This window comes from Symphalangus syndactylus, chromosome 8, assembly GCF_028878055.3.
Source record: "Symphalangus syndactylus isolate Jambi chromosome 8, NHGRI_mSymSyn1-v2.1_pri, whole genome shotgun sequence".
Taxonomy (NCBI): Eukaryota; Metazoa; Chordata; class Mammalia; order Primates; family Hylobatidae; genus Symphalangus; species Symphalangus syndactylus.
Window position 1 is genome coordinate 145,467,902 of NC_072430.2, and position 14,354 is coordinate 145,482,255.

Genomic DNA, 14,354 nt, shown 5'->3' on the forward strand with positions numbered 1-14,354 from the left:
AAAGTTAAGTTGAAATAAAGACTTTTTTACACAAACAAAAATGAAGAGCATTCATCATCAGCATACCTGCATTACAAAAAAATGTTAAAGGAAATTATTTAGTCAAAAGCAAAAAAAAAAAACTGGTACCAAGGGAAAATCTGGATCTACGCAAAAGAATGAAGAGTGTTAAAAATGATAAATATGTGGGTTGAAGACTTTTTAATCCCTTTAAAGATAATTTTTAAAATAAAATAATAAAACTTATATGCAGAAATAAAATAGATGACTCCAATAACATAAACCAAGCTGTGTAAACTTTTTCTGTAAAGGGCCAGAAAGTAAATACTTTTGGCTTTGTGAGCCATATCGTCTCTATCACAATTCAACTCCACCATTGTAATGTGAAAGCAGCCAGCCATAGACAATACATAAATGAATAGGTATGGCTGTGTTCCAATAAAACTGTGCTTTTAAAAATTGATGGCAGGCAAGATTTGGTCTGTGGGTTATAGTTTACCAACTCCAATGTAAAAGATAGGCAGAAATAAAAGTATAATATTGTAAGGTCCCTATATTATATAAAGTGGTATAATATTGTTTGAAGGTAGGCTGTGTAAGTAAAAGATATACATTGTAAACCCCAAACAAGTGAAAAATAATAATAAAGAATTATAGCTAATAAACCAATTGTGGAGATAGAAATTGAATCCTAAAAATACTCAATCCAGAAGGCAGGAAGAGAGGAAAAAAAGAAAGAAGTGGGACAAATAAAAGCCGATAGCAAGATGATAGGTTCAGTCTAGGCCTATTGGTAGTTACATTAAAATGTAAAATGATTAAACATACAAATTAAAAGGCAAAGATTGTCAAATTGAACTGAAAAGCAATACCCAACTATATGCTATCACAAGAACCCACTCTAAGTATAAAGACACAGATAATTGTAAAGTAATAGAATGGGTTTCTGGTTCTGAGAAAGATAGAGTAAGCACAGTCTACCCCTGTCTCTCCCCCACTGAATACAGCTACAATCCTGGACAGAATGCATGGAGTAGCTATCAGAGGACTCTGAAAAGTAGATAGTAGCAGGTGGATTGGGGAAGAAGACCAGGCTTCAAAGTGCCACCAAACCAGTGGTGAGTTTACCATTTTTTGTTTTTTACTTTGGTATCCCCCCAGCCAGGACTCAGCACCACCTCAAAACCAGAAGTGAGCATCCACATGGACAGAAAGAGTGCTCCAGGAGAAGCCCTCTAGTCCGGCTTAAGAAGCAGGGCTGACGGTGCAGAAGCTGGGGAATCCTCAAGTGTCTTAAACTGCGAGGGAAGAAACCTCCCTCTCCAGTTGAGGGTGCTGTGGTTTCAAAGGGGTTGGGTATTGTTTTTCCCTTTCCTGTTGTTTTTCCCTGTGTCTGTCGTCCCATTACTTGGTCCCAGCCATGAATGCTATTGTTATAAAAGTCTAATCAGGTGGCAATAAAAGTGGCAAGGTAGGGAAATAAAAGCCGCAGCGTTTTTGCCAGAGGACTGAAAAAGGTAGCCCCAGAAAACTGGAAAGTACTGGGGAAACTGGAGGGTGAATCTCGGGACAGCAACTCCATAAAGTTATTTATGAACTCCTGAGCTCCCCCAAGTTGGAGGAATCTGTGTAATCTGATCTAAGTTGTATTGACAATACCTTGTAATAGCTCCTCTAAAGTTGAAAGACTTTAGTATAAATCTACTAAAACATGAGAGAATTTGTATGCTGAAAAACTACAAAGTGCTGATGAAAGAAATCACGATCAAGTAAATGGACAGACATACCATGTTCATGGATTAGAAGACTCAACATAGTAAATATGGCAGTGCTCTCTAAATTGATCTATAGATTTAACATGATTCCAACAGAGGTCTCAGCAGAATCTTTTGTAAATGTAGACAAACTGCTTCTAAAATTTATATGGCAAGAAAAAGAATTTAGAAAACCAAAACAATTTTGATGAAGAATAAATTTTGAGGAATCACACTACTGAGTATTAAGATTTACAGTAAAGCCACAGTGATCAATTCAGTGTGATATTGGCAAAGGGACTGACACATGGATCAATGAAACAGGAGTGGAAATTGAGAATTAAACCCAAACAAATATGGCCAATTAATTTTCGAAAATGATGTTAATCCAATGGAGAAAGGATAATCTTTTCAACAAATGGGGTTGAAACAATTAGATATCCTTATATGTATAAAAAAAAACCCTCAACTTAAACCTCACACCTTATACAAAGATTAACTCTAAATGGATCATAAACCTAAATGGAAAAACATAAACTATAAGATTTTTAGAAGAAAACATAGGCCAAAAAAAAAAAAAAAAATATTTATGACCTGGTCTTAAGCAAAGTGTTCTTAGCAGCAAAAGCATGATTCATTAAAAAAAAAAAGATAAATTAGACTTCATCAAAATTTAAAACTTTTGCTTTGTGAAAGACATGGTTAAAAGAATAAAAAGACAAGCTACAGACCAGGAGAAAATGTTTGCAAAACTCATACCCAACAAAGGACTTGTGATCAGAATACACCAAGAATTCTCAAATCTCAACTGTGAGAAAACAAACAACCCAATTTTAAAAACGGACAAAAGACTTGAACGGACACTTGGCCACAAAAGATATATATATGGAGGTGAATAAACAGATGGAAAAATATTCTTGTCATTAATGTCAGCCATTAGTGAAATGCAAATAAAAGCCACTACAAGAAATCACAACAAGCTCATTAGAATGTCTAAAAAAAATAATACTGACCTGGTGTAGATACAGAGCAACTGAAACTCTCACACATTTTTAGTGGAAATGCAAAATGGTTCAGCCACTCTGAAAACAGTTTGGCAGGTTTTTCATAAGGTTAAGTATATGCTTATAATATGACCCAGCAATCCCACTCCTTGGTATTAACTCTAAAGAGATGAAAACGTATGTTTACACACAAATCCATATACAAATGTTTATATTATTTCTAATCACCAAACTCCAAAACCCAAATACCCTTCACTGGGTGAATGGATGGACAAATTGTGGAACCTCTGTATGGTGGAATACTACTCAGTCATAAAAAGGACCAATTATAGATACATATGACAACTTAGATGGATCTCAGAGGTATTAAGCTGAGTGAAAGAAGCCGGTCTTAAAGATTATATCCTCTATGGTTCCACTAAATGGCATTCTTCGTAAAACAAAACTATAGTAATGAACAAATCAGTAGTTGTCAGGGACTGAGGGGTAACAGGAGCTCTGTGACACTGAAGAGAGAGACCAAAGAAGTCTTTTAGGGAGATGGAATGTTGTGTATCCTGATTGTGGTGGGGGTTAAACAAATCTATATATGTGTTAAAATTCATAGAGATGTGAACAAAAGTCAATTTTACTGTATACTAATTTACAAAGACACATTTTGAAAGCACATGAAGAAATTGAACATCTTTAAAAACCAAAAAGTAGCTGGCGTGGTGGCTCACCCCTGTAATCCCAGCACTTTGGGAGGCCAAGGCGGGCGGATCACGAGGTCAGGAGATCAAGACCATCCTGGCCAACACAGCGAAACCCCATCTCTGCTAAAAATACAAAAATTAGCTGGGCGTGGTAGCGCGTGCTTGTAATCCCAGCTACTCAGGAGGCTGAGGCAGGAGAGTCGCTTGAACCAGGGAGTTGGAGGTTGCAGTGAGCCGAGATCACGCCACTGCACTCCAGCCTGGCAAGAGAGCAAGACTGTCAAAAAAAAAAAAAAAGTAAGATTAGGTAAACACTAATCAAGATAATGCTGCAGTGGCTATATTAATATCAAATAAACTTTAGGGAATACTGCTGGGAATTAGGAGGGACCTCTTACAATGATAAAGGGGTCAATTCATCCAGAAGACATAACTCTAGATATGCTTGTACCTATTAACACCTATTCACATGAAGCAAAAGCTGACTGAACTGCAAGGAGAAATAGGTCCATAATTACTGATGGAGATTTCGACACTCCCCTCTCAGCAGTTCATAGAACATGTACACAGGGAATCAGTAAAGCTAGAGAAGACTTGGGCTTGGCCTACTTGGCATTTACAGAGTGCTCACATTTTTCTCAAGTGCTCGTGGCCATCATAGGCCACATTGTGGGCCATAAGTAAGACCCAATACATTGAAAAGGGTTCTGTTTTCTGACCGTAGCAAAATTAAACTAGAGATCAGCAGAAAGATACCTGGAAAATCCCAAATACTTCGCTGATAGGGATGCCTGACCAGAAACGTTTGGAGGCCTCTGGCCCCTGGGTGGCTTCTCCAGTGCTTCTTGTTCTGTCCAATCCTGGGTGGCTTCTCCAGTGCTTCTTGTTCTGTCCAATCCTGGGTGGCTTCTCCGGTGCTTCTTGTTCTGTCCAATCCTGGGTGGCTTCTCTGGTGCTTCTTGTTCTGTCCAATCCCGGGTGGCTTCTCCGGTGCTTCTTCTTCTGTCTAATCCCGGGTGGTCTCTCCGGTGCTGCTTCTTCTGTCTAATCCCGGGTGGCTTCTCTGGTGCTTCTTGTTCTGTCCAATCCCGGGTGGCTTCTCCGGTGCTTCTTGTTCTGTCCAATCCCGAGTGGCTTCTCCGGTGCTTCTTGTTCTGTCCAATCCCGGGTGGCTTCTCCAGTGCTTCTTGTTCTGTCCAATCCCGAGTGGCTTCTCTGCTGCTTCTTGTTCTGTCCAATGCCGGGTGGTTTCTCTGGTGCTTCTTGTTCTGTCCAAGGGAGGAGCTGGGAGATGCTGAGCTCCATGGGGTGCAGCGCAGCTACAAATCCATTTCCAGAAATAAGCTTCTGGCTTAAATCCCACTTGGGAATGAGAACAGAGGTGAAAACCCAAAGGTGCCATTGGAGCTGGGCGGGGAGACCACTCTCCCCACACTCCCTGTGTGGCCGCTGGTGACTGCTGTCTTTCTTGCAGGAGACGCCTGCCTCTCGGCCCCTTGCCATAATGGGGGCACCTGTGTGGAAGCAGACCAGGGCTATGTGTGCGAGTGCCCCGAAGGCTTCATGGGCCTGGACTGCAGGGAGAGTGCGTCTGGGCTGCAAGGGCTGCCGTTTTAGGGCTGGGGCAGGAGACCCAGGGAGGGCCTTCCTGTGGGTGCATGCAGGAAACGCCCTGAGAAGAAACGTGTGAGTGCGCATCCACTGCAATTTGTATGGGAAGTTGGCCAGGAGCAGGGCAGGGTCTGGAGCGAGGGTGCCATCTTTCTGCGCCCCCACATGGGAGGCTCCTCCCTCTCTTCGTGGCAGGAGTCCCCAATGACTGTGAGTGCCGCAACGGAGGCAGATGCCTGGGCACCAACACCACCCTCTGCCAGTGCCCCCCGGGATTCTTTGGGCTTCTCTGTGAATTTGGTAGGTGCCCAGGGCACCCTTCCTGCCCTGTCCCTGAGCATCCTCATAACCGGGAAATGAATGGTGGCTTGGGCTGGTGTCCACAGGTCCAGACTGTCCACCATTGGTTCTACCCCCCTCCAGAAGGGCCTGGCCACAAGAGTGCCTGAACCTGTTGGGGCCACTGGGTCTTGGGAAGCCCCATCCTGGACAAGGACTCGAGGTCTGCTGGAAGATATTGGAATATGGGCTGGGGCTTCCTCCTTTCTCTCCAGAAATCACAGCCATGCCCTGCAACATGAACACACAGTGCCCAGACGGGGGCTACTGCATGGAGCACGGCGGGAGCTACCTCTGCGTCTGCCACACTGACCACAATGCCAGCCACTGTGAGTAGCTCGGGGACGAGCCTGCTGGGCTGGGGGCCTGGACAGAAGCCAGGGGGAAAGTGGTGGGTGAGGCAGGCAGAGGCCAGAGTCCCTTCTTCCCTTCTGACTATCAGGAGAGCTGGCACCTGGGAAAGCCTCTCTCAATAGCCTTCCTGTAATATGGGGCTGGACATCCCCTCTTCCCCAGTGGAGTAAGCTCACAGGTGGAAAAGCACTTCTGCAAGTATACAAACACCATGTGGTATCTTCCCTAAGCCCCAGCGCAAGCTATTAAAATACTGAATGCATACATAATTAGGCATGTGTAATTATATGTATCACTACTATACGTTTGTTAGTGTATAGATGGTTAATCACTTGCATCATGTATAATTATACAGAATAATGACGTGATGCTGGCAGTGATGACAGGAAGGCATTTCTGTATCACAGCTCAGTCCTACCTCGTAGAAGGAAGGGTGAGTTCTGCTAAAATCGAGAAAAAGAGAAATTCCAGGGAGGGGCCTTAGAGCCCACTCTGAGGAATCAAGATGCCCACAGAGTGTATTCTAAGTGGCCTTGATTCCAGACAGGATGTCAGGGTAACCCTGGCAGGCAAGGTGCCCGCCAGCCTCTTGCCGCCCGCACGGATGCGGCATAGGCTCCAGGACCACCCTCTGCCCCCTGCCCCCAGCCGTGCCATCACCCTGCGACTCAGACCCCTGCTTCAACGGAGGCTCCTGCGATGCCCATGACGACTCCTACACCTGCGAGTGCCCGCGCGGGTTCCACGGCAAGCACTGCGAGAAAGGTATGGCGGGCAGGGGCGTCCGGGCCGGCGTCAGCACCCTGGAGAGCGCCCGCAGGCCGCGGTCCTGCTTCTCTGCTAGTCTCTCTTTGTTTCGCGAATTGCTGACCTCGTCTAGAGCCTTGCCTGATGTACTGCTCTGTTCTGTGTGTTTAGAGGTGAGCACCTCACTGTTTGGACGGTTCCGATCTGCACCAGTGCCAGGCCTGCTGGTCATTACCTTGCTCTTCTGAAAATAGGCTTCATTGCCTGCTCAGCATTTTTCCAAATAGATTTTAGAATCATTATATCAAATTTTATTTTAAAAATTTCCTAGGATTTTGCAATCTAATTCAGCATGGAAAATGTCGAATTTTATTACATTTAGTCGCTTGAGAATAGAAGTGTCCTTCTGTAAGCACATTGCAGGCTTAGCTGTCCCCCCCAGGCCCCACCCAGGACCGTCCCTTCGTGCAGTTTGAAGCAACAGTTGGGACTCCCATCAGTGACCCCCAGACCTGTTTGGCATCTCAGTGGCCAGTGCCCAGAGGGGGCTGCCTGACCGCAGAGTGGCCTGGCACCTCTCCAGGGGCTCAGCCCCAGGCACCCCCACAGCCTGGACTGGTGTGGAGCCTTCCATGGCCCCTCCCCTGCTCTGTTCCTTGTCCCTGAGGGAAAGACCCTGAAGTCTGAGCCCTGTACCCCATAGCTACCCCAACCCCTGCAGCAGAGGTAGAGCAGGTTTCCAAAGAGAAGACCCCAACTGCTTGGTTCTTTGCAAGCTCTGACGAGGTCTTTTTCTCTCAACACACTCCTAGGACCACCCTGAGGCCCCTCATGGGCCCTGCCCAGAGCTGACTCTGGCCCTCCTCCAGCTCACACCTGCCAGTGGTATGAAGTCCACTGCACCCAAGGGGGGTCCTACCAGCACCCACATCTCACTAGGCCAGACTGCCAGTACCCAGTGTCCCTGCCCTAAAGGTTCTGTGCCTGCCCCAGAACTGCACAGCCCTCCCCTAGCATCCCAGCTTCCGTGAGCACATGGGCCACCAATGTGGACACCTCTGACCCTAAAGGGAGTACAGAAGGGACAAAGATGGCTGTCCTCAGGGATGGGGCAGCCAGAGCTTGGACATGCAGTGTGGGAGGGCTGGCAGGAGAGGAGTGAGCCCAGTAGGGCAGGCCCCTCCCGCCACTCAGAACACCCAGGGGTCCAAGGATTTGGTGCTCCTCACTGGACCTTTGACAGTGTGATTGTCAAGGTGGCAGGATAGATGTGCTTGGTTTAGCAGACACCTTTAAATATGTGCTTGCCTCAAGCACAGGCCCAGCCATCTGAGCTCCTCGGGGGCCCAGGAACTGTTAGGACTCAGGGAAAATGTGGCAATGCCAATGCAGGTACAGAACACACAGAAATCCAGATTGACTGCTGGGGACCCTGATGTCATGGCAGATGAGACTCAGCCGCTTCCTGTCAGATGGGGAATGCCCGTGTGCAGGAGGGAGGGACTGCTGCGCCTGCTGCAGTGTTGGCGCCAGTTCTCCACAGGAAGGGCCCACCTGTGACTGAGTTGGGGTCTCCGGCCTGCGAGCCCCACCCCAGCCCCCACTATGTGTGCGGACCTGCTTGGCCCCCGCTGCGGCCGGGCCCCAGGGCTTAGTCGAGAAGGCCCCACCAGCACCAGAGGACTGAGGAGATGCCAGGAGGGTATAGTGGCTCTGTGGGGCCAGCAGCCTGGCCCCATTCATCTGCCTCTCTGTCCTTCCACACAGCCCGGCCACACCTGTGCAGCTCAGGGCCCTGCCGGAACGGGGGCACGTGCAAGGAGGCGGGCAGCGAGTACCACTGCAGCTGCCCCTACCGCTTCACTGGGAGGCACTGTGAGATCGGTGCGGCCCCCAGGGGCAGGGGGGAGGGCAGGAACGATGGGCCAGCCCTGATGCACCCTCCCTGCCAGCTGTGGGTCTGCTTCTCATGAAGAGGCCCCAGCTCTGGGATGTTGGGGAACCTGGGAAGGGCAGTGGGCTGTGACCCTTGACCTGGCTTCTGTTTCCAGGGAAGCCAGACTCGTGTGCCTCTGGCCCCTGTCACAACGGCGGCACCTGCTTCCACTACATTGGCAAATACAAATGTGACTGTCCCCCAGGCTTCTCCGGGAGGCACTGCGAGATAGGTAAGGTGGGTGGGAGGCCAGGCTAGGGTGGCCAGGGGTGAACCCTCTCTGCAGATGTGAAAACAGGCACGTGGGCAGAGCTGGTCCAGGCCCTGGAGGCACAGGAGGTGGAGTTGGGTGCAGGAGGCGGGATGCCCCATGCAGTCGAGAGCCTTCAGGGAAGACACAGTGGCCAGGACCCTCCTGCATTCTGGCAGCCCCCTCCCCCTGCTTCCGGAGCCCGTGTGTGAATGGGGGCACCTGCGAGGACCGAGGCACGGATTTCTTCTGCCACTGCCAAGCAGGGTACATGGGACGCCGGTGCCAGGCAGGTGAGAGGGCCGGGGGGGCCAAGCAGGGTACATGGGACACCAGTGCCAGGCAGGTGAGAGGGCCGGAGGGGCCAAGCAGGGTACATGGGATGCTGGTGCCAGGCAGGTGAGAGGGCCAGGCAGGTGAGAGGGCCAGGGGGGCCAAGCAGGGTACATGGGACGCCAGTGCCAGGCAGGTGAGATGGCCAGGGGGGGTCAAGTGGGGATTTCTTGCTAATCCCTGCAGAGCTGGGCAAGGCAGGAATGGGAAGAAGGAAACACGTATCACGGCAACCAGGCCCCAGAAGTCGAGGCACCTTTCCCCGGCGAAGGGCAGTGTGGGAGCAGGACATCCCTGGGCCCTGCAGCCGGGTCGGGCAGAGGCAGAGCGGTGGGGAGGGACCAGGAAGGCACAGGACCCTGCGAGACAGGCTGCTGTGCCTTGCAGAGGTGGACTGCGGCCCCCCAGAGGAGGTGAAGCACGCCACACTGCGCTTCAACGGCACGCGGCTGGGCGCAGTGGCCCTGTATGCATGTGACCGCGGCTACAGCCTGAGCGTCCCCAGCCGTGTCCGGGTCTGCCAGCCACATGGTGTCTGGAGCGAGCCTCCCCAGTGCCTCGGTGATTCTGTGGGCCCTTGGGGTGGGGCAGGTGGGGCCCACACCCTCCTCACCCTGGCCATGTGGAGGAGCACAGGGGCTGCAGGCCCAAGCCTGGATGCCCAGCTCTGACCTGGTCCTGCCCCTCTTCCCCTCAGTCTCCTGTCTGTGAATGTAGACTTTGGGGTGACAGTGGTGATGATCAGTCAGCTTTGCTCTGGGCCATTCACTAAAGGCTTCCTCGTCCTCAGAGCAGCCCAGAGCAGGGGATCAAACAGCCAAATACCCACTCTGCAGGTACAGTAGCTGAGGCCAAGAGGTAGCCCAGGGGCAGAGTCCTAAAGAGCCAGATATGGGTTCAGGACCCACCTCTTACTCCTGGCCCCTTGAAGACTTGTAGAATCAGAACAAGATCCCCCTTCCCCCTGCAGCCATTTGAGGAGTGCTGCTCCAGAGAGCATTGCCACCGAGGTCCCACCCCTGTCTGGCTTGGGAGCTGGGGGTGCACAGCCTAGAGACATGGCCCCCTCTGACCGAAGCCCCTGGAGAAGTAGGGACATTAACACCCTGCAGGTGCATCGCATTACGCCAGAGGAGTCCAAACTGTCCATCAGAAAGTCTGCATGATGTGAGCTAGTTTTTACGAAGCAAGGATTTTAAAACAAGCTTAGGAACAGTGGGTGACAGCACCCAGATTTGAGTGGGGCACATAAGCCCATCGCTGTCCCCCACATGTCCCGCAAAGCCAAGGCCAACCTGCGTGGCCTCAGGCGAAGGGTTCTGGGAACACCTGGCTTCAAGCATCCCTCCTTTCCTTCTGGGATTTCAAGCCCCAGGGTGAGCTCCTGACTGTCTTGGAGACGACCCCCGCTCCCAGTGCTACTTCCCCCCCATATGTTGCCAGATAAGAAGCCGATATCCTCAGAGAATATGAGCAACCAGCCAGGATATTGAGACACCTGAAAAGTACGATTGCCTCAGAAAACAATAATAAAAGTCCAGAAAATATGTACAATGGAAGCAGAAGTGCAGAAGACAGACTAACACAGGAGTTCAAGACCAGCAAGGACAACATAGGGAGACCTCATCTCTACAAAAAAATTTTAAAATTAGCCGGGCGTGGTGGCACATGCCTGTAGTCCCAGCTACTCCGGAGGCTGAGGCAGGAGATCACTTGAGCCTGGGAGGTCAAGGCTGCAGTGAGCCATGAGCCTGCCACTGTACTCCAGCCTGGGTGGCAGAGCAAGACCCCATCTCATACAAAAAAAGAAAATGGATTAACGGTATAAAACAACTGTGACAAATTTACAAAGTAAACATGGCATTGGCCATCCAAAACAGGATCGATAAATTATTTTAAAAACAAAGTGGGAATAAGCAGATTAAAAACTATAATAGTTGAAATAACAGACATAATTTATAAATGGATGCAGATGAAGAGTAAGTGAGTTGAAAGATCAGCTTGAAGAACTTTTCCAGAAAGAAGCAGGGAAAGATAAATAAAAAAGAAAATGTTGGGGCCAGGCGCTGTGGCTCACACCTGTATCCCAACACTTTGAGAGGCCGAGGCAGGTGGATCACCTGAAGTCAGGAGTTCGAGACCAGCCTGGCCAACATAGTGACACTCCGTCCCTACTAAAAATACAAAAACTAGCTGCGTGTAGTGGCGCATGCCTGTAATCCCAGCTACTCGGGAGGCTGAGGCAGGAGAATCGCTTCAGCCTGGGAGGCAGAGGTTGCAGTGAGGCGAGATCATGCCACTGAACTCCTGCCTGGGTGATAGAGTAAGACTCTGTCTCAAAAAAAAAAAAGAAAATATTGGTGCTATAGAGGGTAGAAGGTGTGCTAAAGCTGAGATAATCAGAGCCCAAGAAGAAGAGAAAACAAAACTGTAAAGTGTAAGTGGCTAGGGAGTTAAATTCCCAGAGTTCCAGATGAACAGCAGATTAAAAGGGCCACAGAACGTCAAACAGGAGCAAAGGGGAAACAAACACCAGACACATCATAGTAAAATACGAGAAACAGAAAAAGTTTTAACTTCCAGAGAGAAAAACAGGTCATGTACAAAGGAACAAGACTCAGCTTGACATCAAACTTCTCAACAGCAATATCAGACATAAGATAGTGAATTTTGTTAAATACTGAAGAGATCCATTTGGTTAGGATGTAGACAGTCACAAAATACCACCACTGTCACTGTAATGTTAAAGGAACACCATGAAGCCTATGAAATCCTATCTTTTAACCTATCAAAGAGTTGAGGATGCAGAGAAGTTGAGGCTGTTGGCTGCTTTCATCCTCCAGCCAAACTTGTCATGCTGCAGGGGCAAGCACAATGCATTGAAATCAAGAGAAGCCACAAATACAGAGAGCAAGTTCTCAGCACCTCCCAGGTCTCACCCACAGGATCATTACAAATGCATGAGAAGCCAGGGGCTGGTCTGTAAAGCAGAAGATTTGATAGTCTCACAAGGATTAGATTCCAAGTCTACCTGGAGGGAGAGGCCTGTTCAAATCCTCAAGCGTTTAAAACCAATCTTGAGCTGAAACTACTTAAAACTGCTCTAGCCCCAACCCAGCTCAACTCCTAATGATACCACAGGTCAGCTACTCAACCTTGCTACCTAGTAGAGAATACAGTATGTTCATCCTAGTGTGAAATTTTCTACTTTGATTTCCACTGTTCTTATACACACTATGTCTAAGAAGCAAGAAATTATGACACATAATCTAAAGAAAAAACAATCAATAGAAAAAGACCTTACGGATCACCCAAGTGTTGGAATTTAGACAAAGACTTTAAAATTCCATTAAAATTTTCTTTATGTTAAAAAGGAAAAGAGAGGCAGAATGATTGAGAGAATAGAGAATTTGAGCAGAGAAAAAAAGTAACAAAATAGAGAATCTAGAACTGAAAATATATCCGAAATGAATAAATTGTTTTATTTGTTATTTATTTTTGTAGAAACAGGATCTCATGGTGTTGCTCAGGTTGGTCTTGAACTCCTGAGCTCAAGAGATCCTCCTGCCTCTGCCTCCCAAGCTGCTGGGATTACAGGCGTGAACCACTGTGCCCAGCTGAAATGAATAAATTGGATAGGCTTAACAAAATGGATACAACAAAATGGATACAATGGAAGAAAAAAAACCATAGAACTCAAAGACAGGACAACAAAGTTATCTGAACCGCAGATCAGAGAGAAAAAATAATTTAAAAATGAATTAGGAATTCTGAATAAGTGAATTTTTATTTTATTTTATTTTTTTGAGACAGAGTCTCGCTCTGTCTTCCAGGCTGGAGTGCAGTGGCGTAATCTCAGCTCACTGCAAGCTCCGCCTCCTGGGTTCACGCCATTCTCCTGCCTCAGCCTCCCGAGTAGCTGGGACTACAGGCGCCTGCCACCGCGCCCGGCTAATTTTTTTGTATTTTTAGTAGAGACAGGGTTTCACCGTGTTAGCCAGGATGGGCTCGATCTCCTGACCTCGTGATCCGCCTGCCTCGGCCTCCCACAGTGCTGGGATTACAGGCGTGAGCCACCACGCCTGGCCGAATATGTGAATTTTTTAAAAAAACAGCATCGGAGATCTGTGGGACAATATCAAACAGGCAAACAAGCACATAATTGAAGTCCCAGAAATAGAAGACAGAATGGGCAAAAGAATATTTGAAGAGATAATAATTGGATATTTTCTAAAAACAAAGAAATACATCAACCCACAAATTCAAAAAGCTCAGCAAATCCCAAACAGTAATATTGAAATAGGTTGGGTGCGGTGGCTCACACCTGTAATTCTAGCACTTTGGGAGGCTAAGGTGGGAGGATCACTTGAGGTCAGGAGTTTGAGACCAGCCTGGCCAACATGGTGAAACCCTATCTCTATTAAAAATACAAAAATTAGCTGGGCATGGTGGCAGACACCTGTAATCTCAGCTACTCAGGAGGCTGAAGCAGGAGAATTGCTTGAACCTGGGAGGCGGAGGTTGCAATGAGCCAAGATTGCGCCATTGCACTCCAGCCTGGGCGACAAGCAAAACTCCATCTCAAAATATATATATATAAAAATAGGCCATACGCAGTGGCTCACACCTATAATCCCAGCACTTTGGGAGGCCAAGGTAAAACGATCATTTGAGGCCAGGAGTTCAAGACCAGTCTGGGCAACATAGCAAGACCCCAACTCTACAAAAAACTTTAAAAATGAGCCAGGCATGGTGCATGCTTCTGTAGTCCCAGCTACTCAAGAGGCTGAGGTGAGAGGGTCACTTGAGCCCAGGAATTGGAGGCTGTAGTGAGCTATGATCATGCCACTGCCCTCCAGCCTGGGGGACAGCGAGACCCTGTCTCTAAAAAATTAAAAATTAAGAAATAAACTTAATACCTAAAAATCTTTATCCAGTCAAATCGTTATTCAAATGTGATACCATAAAAAATATATTCTCAAACACAGCTTCAGAGACTTAGCAAAAAAAGTGTCCTTTTCTGAAAGAAGTAAGATAATAAGATAAACCCAGTTAAGAGAAGGGAGAGTTATCAGATTTCATGGTAACGTGTGTCACTATCCAAAAAGGAGAAAAAAGTAATCAGAAAAACATGGCAAATATTAAGATTGGAAAGAATTATGATAGAAAAAATACAAATATGAATGGACTAACTCTTCAGGTGAGAGATTGCCAGATGTGGTATAAAACAAGCTAGCACTCTTATAAGAGACATTCCTAAAACATAAGACTATACAAAGAATGAAAGTGAAGGGAAAAAATAGGTGTATACAAATCAAAATAAAGCTGGCG

General features: G+C 47.7%; 1 protein-coding gene across 1 annotated transcript in view; it reads left to right on the forward strand.

The window, feature by feature from the left end:
• SNED1 (sushi, nidogen and EGF like domains 1) overlaps positions 1 to 14,354 on the forward strand; it is a 99,223-nt gene that overhangs the window by 43,247 nt on the left and 41,622 nt on the right. Inside the window, exons 9-16 of the mRNA XM_063645424.1 lie at positions 4,820 to 5,038; positions 5,260 to 5,364; positions 5,619 to 5,732; positions 6,406 to 6,522; positions 8,272 to 8,388; positions 8,556 to 8,672; positions 8,870 to 8,983; positions 9,411 to 9,584. Coding sequence (XP_063501494.1) covers positions 4,820 to 5,038; positions 5,260 to 5,364; positions 5,619 to 5,732; positions 6,406 to 6,522; positions 8,272 to 8,388; positions 8,556 to 8,672; positions 8,870 to 8,983; positions 9,411 to 9,584 — 1,077 coding nt within the window. The remainder of the gene's footprint in view (positions 1 to 4,819; positions 5,039 to 5,259; positions 5,365 to 5,618; positions 5,733 to 6,405; positions 6,523 to 8,271; positions 8,389 to 8,555; positions 8,673 to 8,869; positions 8,984 to 9,410; positions 9,585 to 14,354) is intronic.